Source organism: Heterodontus francisci, chromosome 10 (assembly GCF_036365525.1).
Source record: "Heterodontus francisci isolate sHetFra1 chromosome 10, sHetFra1.hap1, whole genome shotgun sequence".
NCBI lineage: Eukaryota > Metazoa > Chordata > Chondrichthyes > Heterodontiformes > Heterodontidae > Heterodontus > Heterodontus francisci.
Window position 1 is genome coordinate 12,993,198 of NC_090380.1, and position 21,819 is coordinate 13,015,016.

At 48.6% G+C, this 21,819-nt stretch overlaps 1 protein-coding gene across 2 annotated transcripts in view; it reads right to left on the reverse strand.

Annotated features, from left to right (window-relative positions):
* Positions 1-21,819, reverse strand: part of phex (phosphate regulating endopeptidase homolog, X-linked) — a 183,949-nt gene that overhangs the window by 50,447 nt on the left and 111,683 nt on the right. The window contains exons 7-8 of one of the 2 annotated variants that reach the window (XM_068040119.1): positions 16,098-16,214; positions 4,493-4,576 (exon numbers count right to left, since the gene is read on the reverse strand). In XM_068040119.1, coding sequence (XP_067896220.1) covers positions 4,493-4,576; positions 16,098-16,214 — 201 coding nt within the window. The remainder of the gene's footprint in view (positions 1-4,492; positions 4,577-16,097; positions 16,215-21,819) is intronic. The other variant, XM_068040120.1, reaches the window with a different exon arrangement.

The following is a 21,819-nucleotide window of genomic DNA, read 5'->3' on the forward strand; positions in this document are numbered from 1 at the left end:
CAGCTGCAGCCTGGCCAGATGGCTTCTGTACTTTTCCGCAAACGGCAGTGAACAGTCCTTCCAAACTAACTAAATAGCAGGCATTTTAATCTTCGAGGGTTTCAAGGAATCAATCAACAAGAAAAGCCTCATGGAGAACGATTGCAAAAGACGAGAAAGTGTAAGGAGGCAATACACTGGGAATGGGGGGAGTGGGGACAGTACACTGGGATTGGGGAATGGGGCAGTACACTGGGATTGGGGGGAGTGGGGCAGTACACTGGGATTGGGGGGAGTGGGGGCAGTACACTGGGATTGGGGAATGGGGCAGTACACTGGGAGTGGGGGGAGTGGGGGCAGTACACTGGGATTGGGGAATGGGGCAGTACACTGGGATTGGGGGGAGTGGGGGCAGTACACTGGGATTGGGGAATGGGGTAGTACACTGGGATTGGGGGGAGTGGGGGCAGTACACTGGGATTGGGGAATGGGGCAGTACACTGGGATTGGGGAATGGGGTAGTACACTGGGATTGGGGGGAGTGGGGGCAATACACTGGGATTGGGGAATGGGGCAGTACACTGGGATTGAGGGGAATGGGGGCAGTACACTGGGATTGGGGAATGGGGCAGTACACTGGGAGTGGGGGGAGTGGGGCAGTACACTGGGATTGGGGGGAGTGGGGGCAGTACACTGGGAGTGTGGGCAGTACACTGGGAGTGGGGGCAGTACACTGGGAGTGGGGGGAGTGGGGGCAGTACACTGGGATTGGGGAATGGGGCAGTACACTGGGATTGGGGGGAGTGGGGGCAGTACACTGGGATTGGGGAATGGGGTAGTACACTGGGATTGGGGGGAGTGGGGGCAGGACACTGGGAGTGGGGGAGTGTGGGCAGTACACTGGGAGTGGGGGGAGTGTGGGCAGTACACTGGGAGTGGGGGGAGTGGGGGCAGTACACTGGGAGTGGGGGGAGTGGGGGCAGTACACTGGGAGTGGGGGCAGTACACTGGGAGTGGGGGAGTGTGGGCAGTACACTGGGAGTGGGGGCAGTACACTGGGAGTGGGGGCAGTACACTGGGAGTGGGGGAGTGTGGGCAGTACACTGGGAGTGGGGGCAGTACACTGGGAGTGGGGGGAGTGGGGGCAGTACACTGGGAGTGGGGGAGTGTGGGCAGTACACTGGGAGTGGGGGGAGTGGGGGCAGTACACTGGGAGTGGGGGGAGTGGGGGCAGTACACTGGGAGTGGGGGGAGTGGGGGGAGTGGGGGCAGTACACTGGGAGTGGGGGGAGTGGGGGGAGTGGGGGCAGTACACTGGGAGTGGGGGAGTGTGGGCAGTACACTGGGAGTGGGGGGAGTGTGGGCAGTACACTGGGAGTGGGGGGAGTGGGGGCAATACACTGGGTGTGGGGGAGTGGGGGCAGTACACTGGGAGTGGGGGGAGTGGGGGCAATACACTGGGAGTGGGGGGAGTGGGGGCAATACACTGGGAGTGGGGGCAGTACACTGGGAGTGGGGGGAGTGTGGGCAGTACACTGGGAGTGGGGGAGTGCGGGCAGTACACTGATGGATTGGGGGCAGTACACTGGGAGTGGGGGGAGTGGGGGGAGTGGGTGCAGTACACTGGGAGTGGGGGAGTGGGGGCAGTACACTGGGAGTGGGGGCAGTACACAGGGAGTGGGTGGGGGAATGAATGAATGGGGGCTGTACACTGGGAGTGGGGGGGAATGAAGGAATGGGGGCAGTACACTGGGAGTGGGGGGGGGAATGAAGGAATGGGGGCTGTACACTGGGAGTGGGGGGGGGAATGAAGGAATGGGGGCTGTACACTGGGAGTGGGGGGGGGAATGAAGGAATGGGGGCAGTACACTGGGAGTGGGTGGGGGAATGAATGAATGGGGGCTGTACACTGGGAGTGGGGGGGAATGAAGGAATGGGGGCAGTACACTGGGAGTGGGTGGGGGAATGAATGAATGGGGGCTGTACACTGGGAGTGGGTGGGAATGAAGGAATGGGGGCAGTACACTGGGAGTGGGGGGGGAAATGAAGGAATGGGGGCAGTACACTGGGAGTGGGGGGGGAATGAAGGAATGGGGGCAGTACACTGGGAGTGGGGGGGAGAATGAAGGAATGGGGGCAGTACACTGGGAGTGGGTGGGGGAATGAATGAATGGGGGCTGTACACTGGGAGTGGGGGGGAATGAAGGAATGGGGGCAGTACACTGGGAGTGGGGGGGGGGGAATGAATGAATGGGGGCTGTACACTGGGAGTGGGGAAGAATGAATGGGGGCTGTACATTGGGAGTGGGGGGGGGGAGATTGAATGGGGTCTGTACACTGGGAGTGGGGGGGGTGAATGAATGAATGGGGGCTGTACACTGGGAGTGGGGGGGAATGAAGGAATGGGGGCAGTACACTGGGAGTGGGTGGGGGAATGAATGAATGGGGGCTGTACACTGGGAGTGGGTGGGAATGAAGGAATGGGGGCAGTACACTGGGAGTGGGGGGGAAATGAAGGAATGGGGGCAGTACACTGGGAGTGGGGGGGGGGAATGAAGGAATGGGGGCAGTACACTGGGAGTGGGAGGGGGAATGAAGGAATGGGGGCAGTACACTGGGAGTGGGGGGGAATGAAGGAATGGGGGCTGTACACTGGGAGTGGGGAAGAATGAATGGGGGCTGTACATTGGGAGTGGGGGGGGGAGATTGAATGGGGTCTGTACACTGGGAGTGGGGGGGGTGAATGAATGAATGGGGGCTGTACACTGGGAGTGGGGGGGAATGAAGGAATGGGGGCAGTACACTGGGAGTGGGGGGGGAATGAAGGAATGGGGGCTGTACACTGGGAGTGGGGGGGGGAATGAAGGAATGGGGGCAGTACACTGGGAGTGGGGGGGGAATGAAGGAATGGGGGCAGTACACTGGGAGTGGGTGGGGGAATGAAGGAATGGGGGCTGTACACTGGGAGTGGGTGGGAATGAAGGAATGGAGGCAGTACACTGGGAGTGGGGGGGGGGGAAATGAAGGAATGGGGGCAGTACACTGGGAGTGGGGGGGGGAATGAAGGAATGGGGGCTGTACACTGGGAGTGGGGAAGAATGAATGGGGGCTGTACATTGGGAGTGGGGGGGGGAGATTGAATGGGGTCTGTACACTGGGAGTGGGGGGGGTGAATGAATGAATGGGGGCTGTACACTGGGAGTGGGGGGGGAATGAAGGAATGGGGGCAGTACACTGGGAGTGGGGGGGGAATGAAGGAATGGGGGCTGTACACTGGGAGTGGGGGGGGGGAATGAAGGAATGGGGGCAGTACACTGGGAGTGGGGGGGGAATGAAGGAATGGGGGCAGTACACTGGGAGTGGGTGGGGGAATGAAGGAATGGGGGCTGTACACTGGGAGTGGGTGGGAATGAAGGAATGGAGGCAGTACACTGGGAGTGGGGGGGGGGGGAAATGAAGGAATGGGGGCAGTACACTGGGAGTGGGGGGGGGAATGAAGGAATGGGGGCAGTACACTGGGAGTGGGGGGGAGAATGAAGGAATGGGGGCAGTACACTGGGAGTGGGGGGGAGAATGAAGGAATGGGGGCAGTACACTGGGAGTGGGTGGGGGAATGAATGAATGGGGGCTGTACACTGGGAGTGGGGGGGAATGAAGGAATGGGGGCAGTACACTGGGAGTGGGGGGGGGAATGAATGAATGGGGGCTGTACACTGGGAGTGGGGAAGAATGAATGGGGGCTGTACATTGGGAGTGGGGGGGGGGAGATTGAATGGGGTCTGTACACTGGGAGTGGGGGGGGTGAATGAATGAATGGGGGCTGTACACTGGGAGTGGGGGGGAATGAATGAATGGGGGCTGTACACTGGGAGTGGGGGGGGGGTGAAATGAATGAATGGGGGCTGTACACTGGGAGTGGGGGGCGGGGTGGAGATCGAATGGGGTCTGTACACTGGGAGTGGGGGGCGGGGTGGAGATCGAATGGGGTCTGTACACTGGCAGTCAATCTCAATCAGTTCCAACTGAATTGATAAAAATCGAGCGTCGCACTGTGAAATGAAATCTTTAATTTTCAGACAGTAGTATTCTTTTTCACAAGCATCAACTGCGAGGTCCTATAATGCACTGGATTATAAAATCCTCCTGATTTATTTGATAATGATGACTGGAGAGCAGAGGCTCCTGAGTGTCTGGCCTAGTCCAATGCACATGTCTGAAATGGCTTCCTTCAGTTTCATGTCTCAAAGCTCTATTAAAACGACTTTAAAAATTTGGTGTGAGCCAGCCTGGCAGTTGATGAAGCAGGAATTCAGTCATTCAGTGGAGTTCAGGGACTGGGGAACGACAGGATCCCATACCTGACTGCACCTGTGAGGAATGTTAATGGTGTTGCTTTGGTAAATTGAACCTGTCTGTTGTGGAAACAGACGTCAGCACATTTCCTCCTCACTAATACCCACTGCCGTGTAATACAGTATCAGCATATTCGTACTGGAAGCTGTTCCTCACGTACCTGCGGAATGGCCTTTTGCAAGTGGAGTACACTGAGTTTATTGTACAGAGCCTCACTGGTCCTGTTGCTGTTTGGAACCAGGATCTGCAAGGTGCAAATTGCATGGAGCTGTAACTGGCAGTCTACTCAGACACAGCAGATATAATATCATGTTCACACGGGACACTAATATTTGTGTCAATAAATACTGAAGACACTTGGCCTGTGTGCTTTTTATCAACACTCTGAAATTACACTCTTGTTGAATACTGTTTTGCAGTGAGTGTAAAATGCAACAGGAGACAACAGAGATAAACAAACAAAGAAATGCTGGAAATACTCAACAGGTCTGGCAGCATCTGTGCAAAGAGAAGCAGAGTTAAGTTAATGTTTCAGGTCTGTCACCTTTCTTTGGAACTGTTCTGATGAAAGGTCACTGACCTGAAATGTTAACTTTGTTTCTCTCTCCACAGATGCTGCCAGACCTGCTGAGTATTTCCAGCATTTCTTTGTTTTCATTTCAGATTTCCAGCATCTGCAGTATTTTGCTTGTATTTTAGGAGACAACAAAAGTTTGGCCTTTTATGAATTTGCTCTTAGGATGTAGACAATACAGGAAAGACCATATTTTGGAAAGACCATATTTCCCCAGTGTTACATGGTGTATATCTCTTGAGGTATATGGTGTATATCCCCAACAGTATGCTGTGTATCTCTCCTACAGTATGTGGTATATGTCTCCTGTGGTACAAGTGTGTATTTCCGATAGTACCTGGTTTATTTCTCCCATATTACATGGTGTATATCTTCTGTGATACATCATGTATATCTTCTATGGCACATGATGTATCTCTCCTGTATTACTTAGTGTATGTATCCTGTGATATGTGTTGTATATCTCCTCAGGTATACTTTACATCTCTCTTCCATTACTAGGTGTATATCCCCCATGGTATGTAATGTATATCTCCTGAGGTGCATGCTGTACAAACATGCTGTCTGCCCTCTCAGGTGTTGTAAAAGATACCACAGCATTATTCTGAAGAAGAGCAAGGGAGATACAGCACTGAAACAGGCCCTTCGGCCCACCGAGTCAGAGCCGACCATCAACCACCCATTTATACAAATCCTACATTAATCCCATATTCCCTACCACATCCCCACCATTCTCCTACCACCTACCTAAACGAGGGGCAATTTATAACAGCCGATTTACCTATCAACCTGCAAGTCTTTGGCTGTGGGAGGAAACCGGAGCACCCGGCGAAAACCCACGCGGTCACAGGGAGAACTTGCAAACTCCGCACAGGCAGTACCCAGAATCGAACCCGGGTCATAATTATTCTTCAACCAACATCACTAAAACAGATTCTTTGGTCATTCATCACATTGCTGTTTGTGGGATCTTGCTGTGCTCAAATTGGCTGTTGTGCTTCCTATATTACTTGGCCAGTATTACCAGACTGGCAGTGGGCAAGACCCCTGCCCATGGACCATGGAGCATTGCCAATCTCAGTAAAACTTCTGGACTCAGCCTAATCACACCTGCTCCTGACCTGGAATGTGCTCGACATCTGGGCGATCACACACAGCAGGGGAGGTGAGTGTGGAATTTTACTGCATTGCTGCAGCAAACATTTGGTGAGAAGGTAGATCCTTAATGGCGGCCAAATGAAGTGGGACATACAGCTACAGGTGGCCAAATAAAATAGATGAGACAAACCTATGGAGATGTGTGGGCAGGTGAATGACATCTGCAGGATAGTGGAGTGGAGATGTTGCTGCAGAAGTGTAGTGCAGTGAAGGGGTGCCCTGTTTGGAATTGCAAGACCCTCTTCCCAGAGAAAGACGATGGAAGTTATGGACAGTACCCCCTGGACCATGGATCAGGTGCAGAAGGTGGCACACTTAAAGGAGCTGCCTAGTTACAGCTACTCGACGGTACCTTTCATCAGGCAGATAGCTCAGGCATATGTCACAAATGCTCTTCAACTGAGAGATGTGTACAGTTCCTCATACTGTATTTTTTTTATTCGTTCATGGGATGTGGGCATCACTGGCTAGGCCAGCATTTATTGCCCATCCCTAATTGCCCTTGACAATGTGTTGGTGAGCTGCCTTCTTGAACTGCTGCAGTCCATGTGGGGTAGGTACACCAACAGTGCTGTTGGGAAGGGAGTTCCAGGATTTTGACTCAGAGACAGTGAAGGAATGGCGATATAGTTCCAAGTCAGGACAGTGCGTGGCTTGGAGGGAAGCTTGCAGATGGTGGTGTTCCCACGCATCTGCTGCCCTTGTCCTTCTAGGTGGTAGAGGTCACGGGTTTGGAAGATGCTGTCGAAGGAGCCTTGGTGAGTTGCTGCAGTGCATCTTGTAGATGGTACACACTGCTGCCACGTGCTTCAGTGGTGGAGGGAGTGAATGATGAAGGATGGGGTGCTAATCAAGCGGGCTGCTTTGTCTTGGATGGTGTCGAGCTTCTTGAGTGTTGTTGGAGCTGCACTCATCCAGGCAAGTGCAGAGTATTCCATCACACTCCTGACTTGTGCTTTGTAGATGGTGGACAGGCTTTGGGGAGACAGGAGGATTCCTAGCCTGTGACCTGTTCTTGTAGCCAATGTATTTATGTGGCTTCTCCAGTTCAGTTTCTGGTGAATGGTAGCCCCTAGGATGTTGATAGTGGGGGATTCAGCAATCATAATGTCATTGAATATCAAGGGGAGATGGTTAGATTCTCTCTTGTTGGAGATGGTCATTGCCTGGAACTTGTGACACTCAAATGTTACTTGTCACTTATCAGCCCAAACCTGGATGTTGTCCAGGTCTTGCTGCATTTCTACACGGGCTGTTTCAGTATCTGAGGAGTTGTGAATGGTACTGAACATTGTGCAATCATCAGCAAACATCCTCACTTCTATGATGGAGGTAAGGTCATTGATGAAGCAGCTGAAGATGGTTGGCCCTAGGATACCACTCTGAGGAACTCTTGCAGTGATCTCCTGGGACTGAGATGATTGATCTCCAACAACCACAACCATCTTTCTTTGTGCTAGTTATGACTTCAACCAGTGGATAGTTTCCCCAATTCCCATTGACTCCAGTTTTGCTAGGGCTCCTTATTGCCACACTGACTCAAATGCTGCCTTGATGTCAAGGGCAGTCACTCTCACTTCATTTCTGGAGTTCAGCTCTTTTGTCCATGTTTGAACCAAGGTTGTAACGAGGTCAGGAACTGAGTGGCCCTGGCGGAACCCAAACTGTCAGTGAACAGGTTATTGCGAAGCAAGTGCCGCTTGATAGCACTGTCAACATCTTCCATCACTTTACTGATGATTGAGAGTAGACTGATGGGGTGGTAATTGTCTGGCTTGGATTTGTCCTGCTTTTTGTGTACAGGACATACCTGGGCAATTTTCCACATTGCCAGGTAGATGCCAGTGTTGTAGCTGTACTGGAATAGCTTGGCTAGGGGCGCAGCAGGTTCAGGAGCACAAGTCTTCAGTACTATTACCAGACTGTTGTCAGGGCCTATAGCCTTTGCAGTATCCAGTGCCATCATCCATTTCTTTATATCACGTGGAGTGAATCAGATTGGCTGAAGTCTGGCTTCTGTGATGCTGGGGACTTCAGGAGGAGGTTGAGATGGATCATCAAGTCGGCACTTCTGGCTGAAGATTGTTGCAAATGCTGATGTGCTGGGCTCCCCCATTATTGAGGAAGGGGATATTTGTGGAGTCACCTCCTCCAGTTAGTTGTTTAATTATCCACCACCATTCATGACTGGATGTGGCAGAACTGCAGAGCATAGCTCTGCTCCGTTGGTTGTGGCATCGCTTAGCTCTGTCAATCACTTGCTGCTCATGCAGTTTGGCATGCATGTTGTCCTGTGTTGTAGCGTCACTAGGCTGACACCACTTTTTGAGGTATGCCTGGTGCTGCTCCTGAAATGCCCTCCTGCACTCTTCATTGAACCAGGGTTGGTCTCCTGGCTTGATGGTAATGGTAGAGTGGGGGATATGCCGGGCCATGAGGTTACAGATTGTGGTTGAATACAATTCTGCTGCTGCTGATGGCCCACAGCGCCTCATGGATACCCAGTTTTGAGTTGTTAGATCTGTTTGAAATCTATCCCATTTAGCACGGTGATAGTGCCACACAACATGATGGACGGTATCCTCAATCCGAAGACGTGACTTCGTCTCAACAAGGACTGTGCGGTGGTCACTCCTACCAATACTGTCATGGATAGATGCATCTGTGACAGGTAGGTTGGTGAGGATGAGGTCAAGTAGGCTTTTCCCTCTTTTTGGTTCCCTCACCACCTGCGACACACCCAGTCCAAAAGCTATGTCCTTTAGGATTCGGCCAGCTCGGTCAGTCGTGGTGCTACCGAGCCACTCTTGGTGATGAACATTGAAGTCGCCCACCCATGTCCTTGAGGGAAGGAAATCTGCTGTCCTTACATGATCTGGCCTACATGTGACTCCAGACCCACAACAATGTGGTTAACTCTTACATGCCCTCTGAAATGGCCTAGCAAGCCACTCAGTTGTACCTAACCGCTACGAAGTTAATAAAAAGGAATGAAACCGGAAGGACCACCCGGCATAGACCTAGGCACTGGAAACGACAACGGCAAACCCAGCCCTGTCGACCCTGCAAAGTCCTCCTTACTAACATCTGGGGACTTGTGCCAAAGTTGGGAGAGCTGTCCCACAGACTAGTCAAGCAACAGCCTGACATAGTCATACTCACAAAATCATACCTTACAGACAATGTCCCAGACACTGCAATCACTATCCCTGGGTATGTCCTGTCCCACCAGCAGAGGTGGTGGGACAGTGGTCTACAGTAGGGAGGGAGTTGCCCTGGGAATCCTCAACATCAACTCCGGACCCCATGAAGTCTCATGGCATCAGGTCAAACATGGGAAAGGTAACCTCCTACTGATTACCACCTACCGCCCTCCCTCAGCTGATGACTCAGTACTCCACCATGTTGAACAGCACTTGGAGGAAGCACTGAGGGTGGCAAGGGCACAAAATGTACTCTGGGTGGGGGACTTCAATGTCCATCACCAAGAGTGGCTCGGTAGCACCACTACTGACCGAGCTGGCCGAGTCCGAAAGGACATAGCTGCTAGACTGGGTCTGCAGCAGGTGGTGGGGGAACCAACACGAGGGAAAAACATACTTGATCTCGTCCTCACCAATCTGCCTGTCGCAGATGCTTCTGTCCATAACTGTATTGGTAGGAGTGACCACCGCACAGTCCTTGTGGAGACGAAGTCCCGCCTTCACATTGAGGATACTGTCCATCGTGTTGTGTGGCACTATCACCGTGCTAAATGGGATAGATTTCGAACAGATCTAGCAATGCAAAGCTGGGCATCCATGAGGTGCTGCGGGCCATCAGCAGCAGCAGAATTGTACTCAACCACAATCTGTAACCTCATAGCCCAGCATATCCCCCACTCTACCATTACCATCAAGCCAGGAGACCAACCCTTGTTCAATCAAGAGTGCAGGAGGGCATGCCAGGAGCAGCACCAGGCATATCTCAAAATGAGGTGTCAACCTGGTGAAGCTACAACCCAGGACTATCTGCATGCCAAACATAAGCAGCATGCGATAGACAGAGCTAAGCGACCCCATAACCAATGGATCAGATCTGAGCTCTGCAGTCCTGCCACATCCAGCCGTGAATGGTGGTGGACAATTAAACAACTAACTGGAGGAGGTGGATCCACAAATATCCCCATCCTCAATGATGGGGGAGCCCAGCACATCAGTACGAAAGATAAGGCTGAAGCATTTGCAACAATCTTCACCCACAAGTGCCAAGTTGATGATCCATCTCGGCCTCCTCCTGAAGTCCCCAGCATTACAGATGCCAGACTTCAGCCAATTCGATTCACTCCACGTGATATCAAGAAACGACTGAAGGCACTGGATACTGCAAAAGCTATGGGCCCTGACAATATTCTGGCAATAGTACTGAAGACCTGTGCTCCAGAACTTGCCACGGCCCTAGCCAAGCTGTTCCAGTACAGCTACAACACTGGCATCTACCCTGCAATGTGGAAAATTGCCCAGGAATGTCCTGTACACAAAAAGCAGGACAAATCCAACCCGGCCAATTACCGCCCAATCAGTCTACTCTCAATCATCATTAAAGTGATGGAAGGTGTCATCAACAGTGCCATCAAGCAGCACTTGCTTAGCAATAACCTGCTCAATGACGCTCAGTTTGGGTTCCGCCAGGGCCACTCAGCTCCTGACCTCATTACAGCCTTGGTTCAAACATGGACAAAAGAGCTGAACTCAAGAGGTGAGGTGAGAGTGACTGCCCTTGACATCAAGGCAGCATTTGACCGAGTATGGCATCAAGGAGCTCCAGGAAAACTGAGGTTAATGGGAATCAGGGGGAAAACCTTCCGCTGGCTGGAGTCATACCTAACGCAAAGGAAGATGGTTGTGGTTATTGGTGGTCAATCATCTCAGTTCCAGGACATCACTGCAGGAGTTCCTCAGGGTAGTGTCCTAGGCCCAACCATCTTCAGCTGCTTCATCAATGACCTTCCTTCAATCATAAGGTCAGAAGTGGGGATGTTCACTGATGATTGCACAATGTTCAGCACCATTCGTGACTCCTCAGATACTGAAGCAGTCCGTGTAGAAATGCAGCAAGACCTGGAAAATATCCAGGCTTGGGCTGATAAGTGGCAAGTAACATTCGTGCTGCACAAGTGCCAGGCAATGACCATCTCCAACAAGAGAGAATATAACCATCTCCCCATGACATTCAACGGCATTACCATCGCTGAATCCCCCACTATCAACATCCAAGGGGTTACCATTGACCAGAAACTGAACTGGAGTAGCCATATAAATACCTTGGCTACAAGAGCAGGTCAGAGTAACTCACCTCCTGACTCCCCAAAGCCTGTCCACCATCTACAAGGCACAGGTCAGGAGTGTGATGGAATACTCTCCACTTGCCTGGATGGATGCAGCTCCAACAACACTCAAGAAGCTCGACACCATCCGGGACAAAGCAGCACGCTTGATTGGCACTCCATCTACAAACATTCACTCCCTCCACCACCGACACACAGTGGCAGCAGTGTGTACCATCTACAAGATGCACCGCAGCAATGCACCAAGGCTCCTTAGACAGCACCTTCCAAACCCGTGACCTCTACCACCTAGAAGGACAAGGGCAGCAAATGCATGGGAACACCACCACCTGCAAGTTCCCCTCCAAGTCACACACCATCCTGACTTGAAACTATATCGCCGTTCCTGCACTGTCGCTGGATCAAAATCCTGGAACTCCCTTCCTAACAGCACTGTGGGTCTACCTACCCCAAATGGACTGCAGCTCACCACCACTTTCTCAAGGGCAATTAGGGATGGGCAATAAATGCTGGCCTGGCCAGCGTCGTCCATCATCCCATGAATGAATTTTAAAAAACCCAGAGTACATTCTGTGCCCTTGGCACCATCAGTGCTTCCTCCAAGTGGTGTTCAACATGGAGGAATACTGACTCATCACCTGAGGGAGGGCGGTTGGTGGTAATCAGCAGGAGGTTTTCTCGCCCACGTTTGACCTGGTGCCATGAGACCTTTTTGGGTCTGGAGTCAATGTTGAGGACTCCCAGAGCAACTCCCTCCCAACTGTATACCACTGTGCAGCCACCTCTGCTGGGTCTGTCCTGCCGGTGGGACAGGACATACCCTGGGCTGATGATGGTGGTGTTGGGACATTGTCTGTAAGGTATGATTCCGTGAGTCAGGCTGTTGCTTGACTAGTCTGTGGGACAGCTCTCCCAACTTTGGCACAAGCCCCCAGATGTTAGTAAGGAGGACTTTGCAGGGTCGACAGGGCTGGGTTTGCCGTTGTCGTTTCCGGTGCCTAGGTCGATGCCGGGTGGTCCGTCCGGTTTCATTCCTTTTCTTAGACTTCTTAGAAATTTGGTACAACTGAGTGGCTTGCTAGGCCATTTCAGAGTCAAACATATTGCTGTGGGTCTGGAGTCACATGTCGGCCAAACCAGGTAAGGACAGCAATTTCCTTCCCTAAAGGACATTCGTGAACCAGATGGATTTTTACTACAATCGACAATGGTTTCATGGCCATCATTAAACTAGCTTTTAATTCCAAATTTATTAATTGAATTCACTGGGATTCAAATCCATGTCCCCAGAGCATTAGCCTGGGTTAGTCCAGTGACATTACCACAATGCCACTGCCTCCTTGGTGCACAGAATTCAGGTGCAGAGCATGAGTGGGTGTTGGTGGTAGGATGGAAGTGAGATTTGAGAGTGGTTATTGACTGCTTCCTGAAGATTTGAGTGCTGTGGCAGACAACAAGTTAACTATACTTTATTGATTACACGCTACACATTATATATATACAATACACAGTACATTGAACATTAATCTATATACATTGTCCACTATACATTATACATGTTACACAATACACATGTACAAGACAAGACACATGTACAAGGCACTTTATACAATGATGAGCAATGACAAACAGGTACGGTCCCTCCAGTCCATCCAGCCTGTCCCACCCAATATTAATAACTTGTATCTCACAACATATACACACTCCTCTTCCCTCCCACCTGAAACCATGAGCTCACCTGGGATACACATTAGCCAACACGCACACTACAAAATACACATTATACCACACAGGACTCAGAGTGCGTTAACAGGTTTACTCCCTATGGAATGTCATTTCAGTTTGCACTAATGTTAAATCTGTGTAGTGTAAATCAGACTGAAAATGAATATGTAACGTGAGACAGGAGTTGTGCAATAATTAATATGTAACGTGTGTGATTTGTAGCATGTGTAATGTGTACTGTGATGTATGTTTATTGTGTAATTTATATTGTGGTAACCTGCATTATGTAACATGGGTTGTGCAACGTATAGCTTGCACTGAGTAATATATAATGTGTGTTATGTAAAGTTAATAGAACTTAATGTAACGTCACTTACATAGCAAGTTAAGGATATTGTGTAACATGTAGTGTGTGATGTGGTCAGTAAGCTTGCTATGCAACAGAAAACAAAGAGTAGGGGATTAAAGTAGTTACTCAGACTGGCATATGGTAGGAAGTGGTGTTCCACAGGGATTGGTGCTGGGACACTTTTGTTCACCATTTGTATTAATAATTTGGACTCTGAAATCGGAAGCACAATTTCAAAATTTTTGGTTGACACCAAATTGAGGGGGGAGCGTGGTGGTGTAGTTAATGCAAAGGAGGACTGCAATACAGGATATATTATACAGGAAGACATTAATACGCTTGCAGAATGGGCATGTAATTGGCAAATCAGTTTCACTATAGTTAAGTGTGAAGTGATGTGTTTTGGTAGGAAGAATAAGAAGGCAACATACTCCTTGGAAAATAAGAGTCTGAATGGAGGGATCTGGGGACACAGATACACAACTCACTAAAAGCAACAATACAGGTTAATCAAGTCAAAAAAAAGTAAAGTACTGGGGTTCATATCTAGGGATAGAATTGTAAAGCAGAGACATGTTAAACTCATACAGAATCTTGGGTAAACTGGGAGTACTTGGCTCCATGTTATAAAAAGGATATAGAGACCCTGGAGAAGGTGGAAAAAAGATTTACTGGAATGATACCACAGCTGAGTGAACAAAGAACAAAGAACAGTACAGCCCAGGAACAGGCCATTCGGCCCTCCAAGCCTGTGGATATACGTATCAGGAAAGGCTGCACAGGCTGGTGCTCTTTTCTCTATAAAAAGACTGAGGGTGACTGGATAGAGGCCTTTAAGGTAATGAAAGGGTTTGATAGGGTAGATGTAGAGAAAATCCTTCCACTTTTGGGAGATTCCAAAACCTGAGGTCATTAATATAAGATAATCACTAATAAATCCAACAGGGATATCAGGAAAATAATTCTTTACCAAGAGTGGTTGAGGCAAATAGTATAGATGCTACATAAACTCATGAGGGAAAAAGGAATAGAGGATATGAAATAGGGTTAAATGAAGAGGGGTGGGAAGAGTCTCATGTGAAGCATAAACACTGGCATTCACCATTTGGGCCGAATGGCCTGTTTCTGTGCTGTCGATTCGATGTTAAAGGTATCATGTAACATGTAACTCTGCTTCTCTCTCCACAGATGCTGCCAGACCTGCTGAGTATTTCCAGCATTTCTTCTTTTTATTTCAGATTTCCAGCATCTGCAGTATTTTGCTTTTATTTATATCATGTAGCGTGTGATATGCAGTGTGTGTTAAGGTATCATGTAACGTGTGTAATGTAGTGTGTTAAACTATCATGTAACGTGTGTAATGTAGTGTGTTAAACTATCACGTAATGTGTGATATGTAGTGTGTTAAGATATCATGTAGAGGGCAATTGGCCCTGGATACCTTAGCTGCTAAAGAGCCTCCGAGTTGGACAAGATGAAATGGTTTATCCTACATTTAACACAAGAGGCTATCTTGGTAGAGGAGATGAAGTGCGCACTGGGAACAACTGTCTGCAGTATTGATCATGGGCCATGGTATTTTGGTGTCTAGCACTCGGCCTAACGCCCTCTCCTAACAGCGAATAGCTGATTGGACTCATTGCAGAAGATATCGAGCACTAGTCAAAAGTATATCAGCCTTTACTGTCCTCTTGCTGCTGGAGGTGAGAAGAGGACTTTTGAAACACATTGGGACATTTTATCAAGAGTTCACCAACACTCTATATTTATTCTAGAATTTCTCTGAGAACTTCACCTAAAGAGAGTGAGTGCTGTGCTACTCTACCTTATTGGACACCTTACAGGAATCTCCAGGAGAAAGAGAGTGTTTGATCATGGGCGTCTTGCGATGGGTTCACCTTGGTCTGGAGAACGAATGGGAGGAGCACCTGAGGCCAGGCAGAGCAGCAGCAGCTGCTGCAGGAGAGAGCGACAGGAGGGGAGGTAGACTTCTTCCCCACTGTGGGTACAGGGCATCCCTCCTCCTCTGGACCTCCAGTGTCCTGTCTGAGAACCTGTGAGCCTCTCCCTCAGTCCCTGAACCATCCTGAAACCCGGCACTGTGTGTCAGCCAGAGCACTGCACACCTCCAGTGGAGTGGGTGCGAAGAGCCCACATATACTGCTCCACAGAAATTGTGTCTAATCTGCTTGATTGCTAAACCCAGACGTGTCTGTTTTAGTGCCTCCAGGCAAATTAAAATTTTAATGATGAGTAATTAGGACCAAAAATGCGAGCTAAAAGCAGACTTTTAAACCGGCGTCTTATTAGCACAGCATCTATTTAGCGCCTGCTTTCACCCTTTCACCAAAATAAGCCCCGAAATGTGCTAAGGGCAGCATGCAATACACAGTGTGCAGCGTTCAGCGTGCTAAGGGAAACATGCAATACGCAGCGTGCAGTGTGCTAAGAGCATCATGCCACATGCAATGTGTAATATATTAGCCACCTTTCCAATTCAAACAATGGAATGCTCATCACTTCTATGCTACTTGGTGCATTTTTACAAAAAGTGCAAAATGTTTCTGATGCCTGTCCAAACTACCTTGAAAAGTCTGCTGGCTCATTATTGGATGATGTGCTGTTTCACTGACCTTTGCTATCTCAGTCTCGAACTCCAGCACAGATTCCATGTCAGCCTGAGCTGTGGTGGTGTCAGCTCCCAGGAGAACAGCAATGTCAATCATCAGTTTCAGTAGGGCACGCCGGGACTAGAAAAAGAGTGCCAGAGAGAACCGTTCAGACAGCCCCACATTACACGTTATGTCTACCATTCCTTGACACCCTGTCAGCTGCATGCATAAACAGCAGGGCCCTACATACCATAAAGATCCCAGTTTTGATTTCTAGTCCATCATAACCAGACACATGTTAGGGGTGTTGCAGATCCTGTGGGTTAGCAAGTGGAAAATTGGCCTGATACTGCTTAAATATCTTCATGGCCTTGCCCCTCCCAATCTCCGTAATCTCCTCCTGCCCTGCAACCCTCCAATGTATTCCACCATTGGTGGCCATGCCTTCAGCCATCTAGGCTCTAATTCTCTCCCTGAACCTCTCAGCCTCTCTACCCCTCTCTTCTCTTTGGGATGATTTGCTATGATAGAGGCACTATATAAATACAACTTTTTGTTGCTGTGAAATTGAATTTAGGAAATCTGTAATTTGTGGGCTGGCACCAGTAAAGATTGGCAGTGCAGCTGTTGGATTGTCCTTAAAAACCCCACTGGTTCACTAATGCCCTTCAGGGAAGGGAATCTGCCATCTTTACCCACATAGCTCCAGTCTTTTCTCCACATTGTTCAATACCTTCACATTCTGAGTATAAACCTCCCTTTTTAAGTATTTCAGTTGATGTTAAATCGATGAGCTTCTGAAGCAGTGTGCTCCCTGTATGAGGTCTTTCCTTCTAACGTGTTTGAAGTGTAAGATTTTGTCCCTTCCCTTTGGATGTTCTGGTGGGAGGGAGGAATCATCCTCTCACTACCCTGTGAATTCCCCTCCTTATTTTAAGCACTTCAATAAGCTCAATAAGCAACATCCTCCTCAGCTGTGGCCACTCTTGCCTCTGAATCAGGTCAAGTGCTGAGGGAGTGCTACAACGTCAGAGATGCCGTCTCAGATGAAACATTAAACTGAGGCCCCATCTGCCCTCAGATGGATATAAAAGATCCCATGGTATGATTTTGAAAAAGAGCAGGGGAATTATCCGTTAGCCGATATTCATCCCTCCATCAACATCAGAAAAGCAGATTATCTGGTTATCATATTGCTGCTTGTGGGAGCTTGCTGTGCACAAACTGGCTGCTGTGTGCCCTATACTACAACTTCAAACAAGTATTGACAGTAAAGTGGTTTGGAGTGTCCTGTGGTTGTGAAAGGCATAATACAAGTACAAGTCTTTATTTCTTTTTTCTTGTTTTCATCTACTGTACAAAGAATTTGCCCGAACTAGTTGTGATGTCATCAATCATAGCACTCTTGTTTTGGGGCTCAATTTTGTTTGCATAGCTAGATAGTTGGATGAACGACTGTGTAGATTTTGATTGACAGAGGAAACAGTAGGGTTCATTTTGGATAGATGGATGGATGCATATGTTTTGATTTTAGGGTTAATTTTAAGGAGAATGCTAGCAAACTACCAGTTTGATTGGAGCAGAGAGCAGAAGATCAGAGGCATCTGCTTCTGCATGATTCTATTAGAATTTTCAAAATTAAAGAGAAAAAGAACTTGTATGTATAGACAAGCATAGGAAGAGTGACGCTTGGAAGGAGGAAATGAACAGTCAGATTCAATTTCTCGTGGCCTTCCGCTCAAGACCAAAACGCATCAGGAAGATTCAAATCATATGAAACAATGTGTTTATCAGATACTGGGAGAAGATAAAGGAGATTCATTCCAGCAACTGAATAGCATAAAGCAGGGGGTCAATGCTCACCGCTTATGGGCAACATACAATTTGGCCATGGGGGGAGAGCTGACTCGAGGAGTGCTGCTAAAATTTGTGTTTAACCATTAGTTGTGCACCATGATTTCCCATAGTCTACCTTACCTACAGTCTGCCCTGGCAGATTGCAATTGAGGAGAATTACCCCATGAGTCGAGGTGAGGCAGGGAGATAAACAACACACAGGAACTATAAATCAAAAGGGAAGCTGTGTGAGATGAAGGACAGGGCCCACAGAGGTGGAAGCTAGAGGGGAAGCCCTTTAAACCTGGGGGATGCAGATTGTCCCTGCTTGCTCCAACTGTGGGGGAAGAGGACATTTTACCCGAGAGAATAGGAAACCAAGGAAGGGCCAGGGGACCCAAACTCAAGGAACACTCTACCTAAGCGCCCCTAGTTACCAGGAATTACAAAGAGTTATGAAATGATGTCAACATGAAAATAATCTCCAGGGTCAGGTCCATGCTGCCCAGAGAGAGCGGGTCCTGGGAAGTTCAGCATGTAGGGGCCACACCCAGCATAGTACCCTATGTCTCCTCAGGTACAGTGAGTACGATAGACCATGTATAGATATTACCATGGAGGGAAATAAAGGGAATTATTTAGTAGACACCAGAACATCAAGCACGATAGTAAATTCATCTTCTCTTTTGAATTCTCCATGCTCTTCGGGAGAATCCTTTGTGGAGGGGGGATTTACTGGCAATGCATTAGGTGAAGGGGTTCCAAGCCTTTACATTTTAAGGTGGGATCCCTCCAAACAAAGTGGACATGTGTTTTAGCGAGATGGGACCAACCTGAGATGGTAGTTTTAGGGACAGGTTGGATGTTGGTTCACAATGCTGTGGTAGACAGGCATAATAACTGTTTGTGCGGCGGTACAGATGAAGCAGACGAGATGTTATCCTCCATGCCACGGTGAGGCTTGGATTATGACATCGATAGGGCTCTATGATTCTAAACTCTGACAACCCAGGACACCAGGAATGTATAGGACTGTGGTGGAAGAAAATAGGGAAGCCTTCACCATTCACATGCATGATTATGGATGAATGACTGAGGTAGAAGTCAGGGTAGAGGGAGACACCATGTCCTGACCATAGAAACAATACCCTTTCCTGAAGGAAGCAGAGAAAGACTATTTTTTTTAAATTTTAGAGATGCAGCACTGAAACAGGCCCTTCGGCCCACTGAGTCTGTGTCAACCAACAACCACCCATTTACACTAATCCTACATCAATCCCATATTCCCTACCACATCCCCACCATTCTCCTACCTACACTAGGGGCAATTTACAATGACCAATTTACCTATCAGTCTTTGGCTGTGGGAGGAAACTGGAGCACCCAGCAGAAACCCACGCGGTCACAGGGAGAACTCCGTACAGACAGTACCCAGAACTGAACCTGGGTCGCTGGAGCTGTGAGGCTGTGGTGCTAACCACTGCACCACTGTGCTGCCCATAGGGAAAAGGCTGTAGCATCCCTAGTGGAATGGGGACTATTGAGACCCTTAGGCACCCATGTAAATTCCCCAATTTGACCAGTTAATAAACCTGATGGTTCCTGGCAAATGATCACTGATTGGAGGGTACTCAATAATATTCCAGCTTGTGCCTCCACTGTAACAGCAGTGGCGGACCTGATTAGTGATATTCTAAGATCTGCTACTGTATTCACTGTCCTAGACATCGCAAACGGCTTTTGGTCAATTCCCCCAGACCTCGAGGACCAATATAAGTCTGCCTTCACATTCAAGGGACAATAGTATACCTGGACATGTCTTCCCCAGGGATTCCATAACAGCCCCTCGATTTTACACCATTGGCAACACGTGTGCAGGAGTTCAGTTGCCAAGATCAACTGAAACAGTATGTAGACGAGTTACTGTTATTTTCTGGGAGTGATAAGGAACACAGAGACCTGTTAGTAGAGCTAGGGGAGTTGTTCCAGGCAGTGGGTTTTAAAGTGAATCTGGGAAAGGGACAGATAGGACAAAAAGGAGGTCCAGATCTTGGGACTGACTATTCCACCTGCAGAGTATGTGATAGATGAAGCAAAGAGAAAGAGTACAGGAATTGCCCTGCCCCGATTCATTGACAGCCCAAAGATCTTTCTTGGGACTGACAGGATACTATAAGGAATTATTTGAGGGGTTTGCTGTGATCCTGGCTGCCCTGCTGAGACTATTAAGGAAAGGGGGAAAGTGGGATTGGGATGACAAATGCGAAAAGGAGGCTGCAGCCACCAATTCCAGTTTAAGTGCAGTCCTTATGCAGGAAACAAGTAAGTCACCTGCAACCAGTGGCCTTTGCGTCCAGAGCCCTAGCAGATGTGGGACAGCAGAGGTGCTGTCGAATGAGCCTTGGTGCGTTGCTGAAGTGCATCTTGTAGATGGTACACATTGCTTCCACTGTGCATCAGTGGTGAAGAGAGTGAATGTTGAAGGTGGTGGATGGGGTGCCAATCAAGTGAGCTGCTTTGTCCTGGATGGTGTAGAACGTCTTGAGTGTTGTTGGAGCTGCACCCATCCAGGCAAGTGGAGAGTATTCCATCACACTCCTGACTTGTGCCTTGTAGATGGTGGACAGGCTTTGGGGAGTCAGGAGATGAGTTACTCACCATAGAATTCCCAGCCTCTGACTTGCTCTTGTAGCCACAGTATTTATGTGGCTGGTCCAGTTCAGTTTCTGGTCAATGGTAACCCCCAGGAAGTTGATAGTTGGGGATTCAGCAATGGTAATGTGATTGAACATTAAGGAGAGATGGTTAGATTCTCTCTTGCTTGAGATGGTCATCGCCTGGCACTTGTGTGGCATGAATGTTACTTGCCACTTATCAGACTAAGCCTGGATGTTGTCTAGGTGTTGCTGCATCTGGACACGGGCTGCTTCAGTATCTGAGTCGTCGCGCGTGGTGCTGAACATTGTGCAATCATCAGTGAACATCCCCACTTCTGACCTTATGTTGGAGGGAAGGTCGTTGATGAAGCAGCTGAAGATGGCTGGGCCTAGGACACCACCCTGAGGAACTCCTACAGTGATGTCCTGGAACTGAGATGATTGACCACCAACAACCACAACCATCTTCCTTTTTGCTAGGTAGGACTTCAACCAGCGGTGAGTTTTCCCCCTGATTCCCATTGACTCCAGCTTTGCTAGGGCTCCTTGATGCCATAGTTGATCAAATGCTGCCTTGATGTCAAGAGCAATCACTCTCACCTCACCACTTGAGTTCAACTCTTTTGTCCATGTTTGGACAAAAGCTGTAATGAGGTCAGGAGCTGAGTGACCCTGGCAGAACCTCCCAGGCAGACAGAGATTGGAAGCAGTTGGTACCTGAAAGGGTGTTAATAATAATAATAATAATACAAATACACATGTCAGAAGGCGTTGAGATATAGTGAATGATGCTGAGACAACGTTTATCTCATTTGTCAATACCCTTGACTTAGCAGCTCTGGAAGGGTTTGTGAAACCGCTTAAGAAATATGCTGAACGAAACAAATATCTTGGAAAATGGGGAATTACAAGAGAATTGAGTCTTGACTGCTCAGTATTTCCAGTGTTTTCTTTTTCATTCCAGATTTCCAGCATCCACAGTATTTTGCTTTTGAAAATGTTAAGCCTTCTTCAGTCTGGAGTAACTGAGATCTTACTGGCAGACCAAGTCATAATTACTACTGAACAACCTCTCAGGTCCTGAAAAGCTAATTTTAAAAGTGCAGAGTTTCATTCTCCTAGAAAAACATTTAAAAATTGAAGCATTTAAAAAAAATTAAATGTGATTCATATTCCCTGCTTATTACTTCCTGTTTTGCTGTCTGTGAGAAGTCTTAAATCTGATTGGCTAATCAGCTTGCCTACTGCTT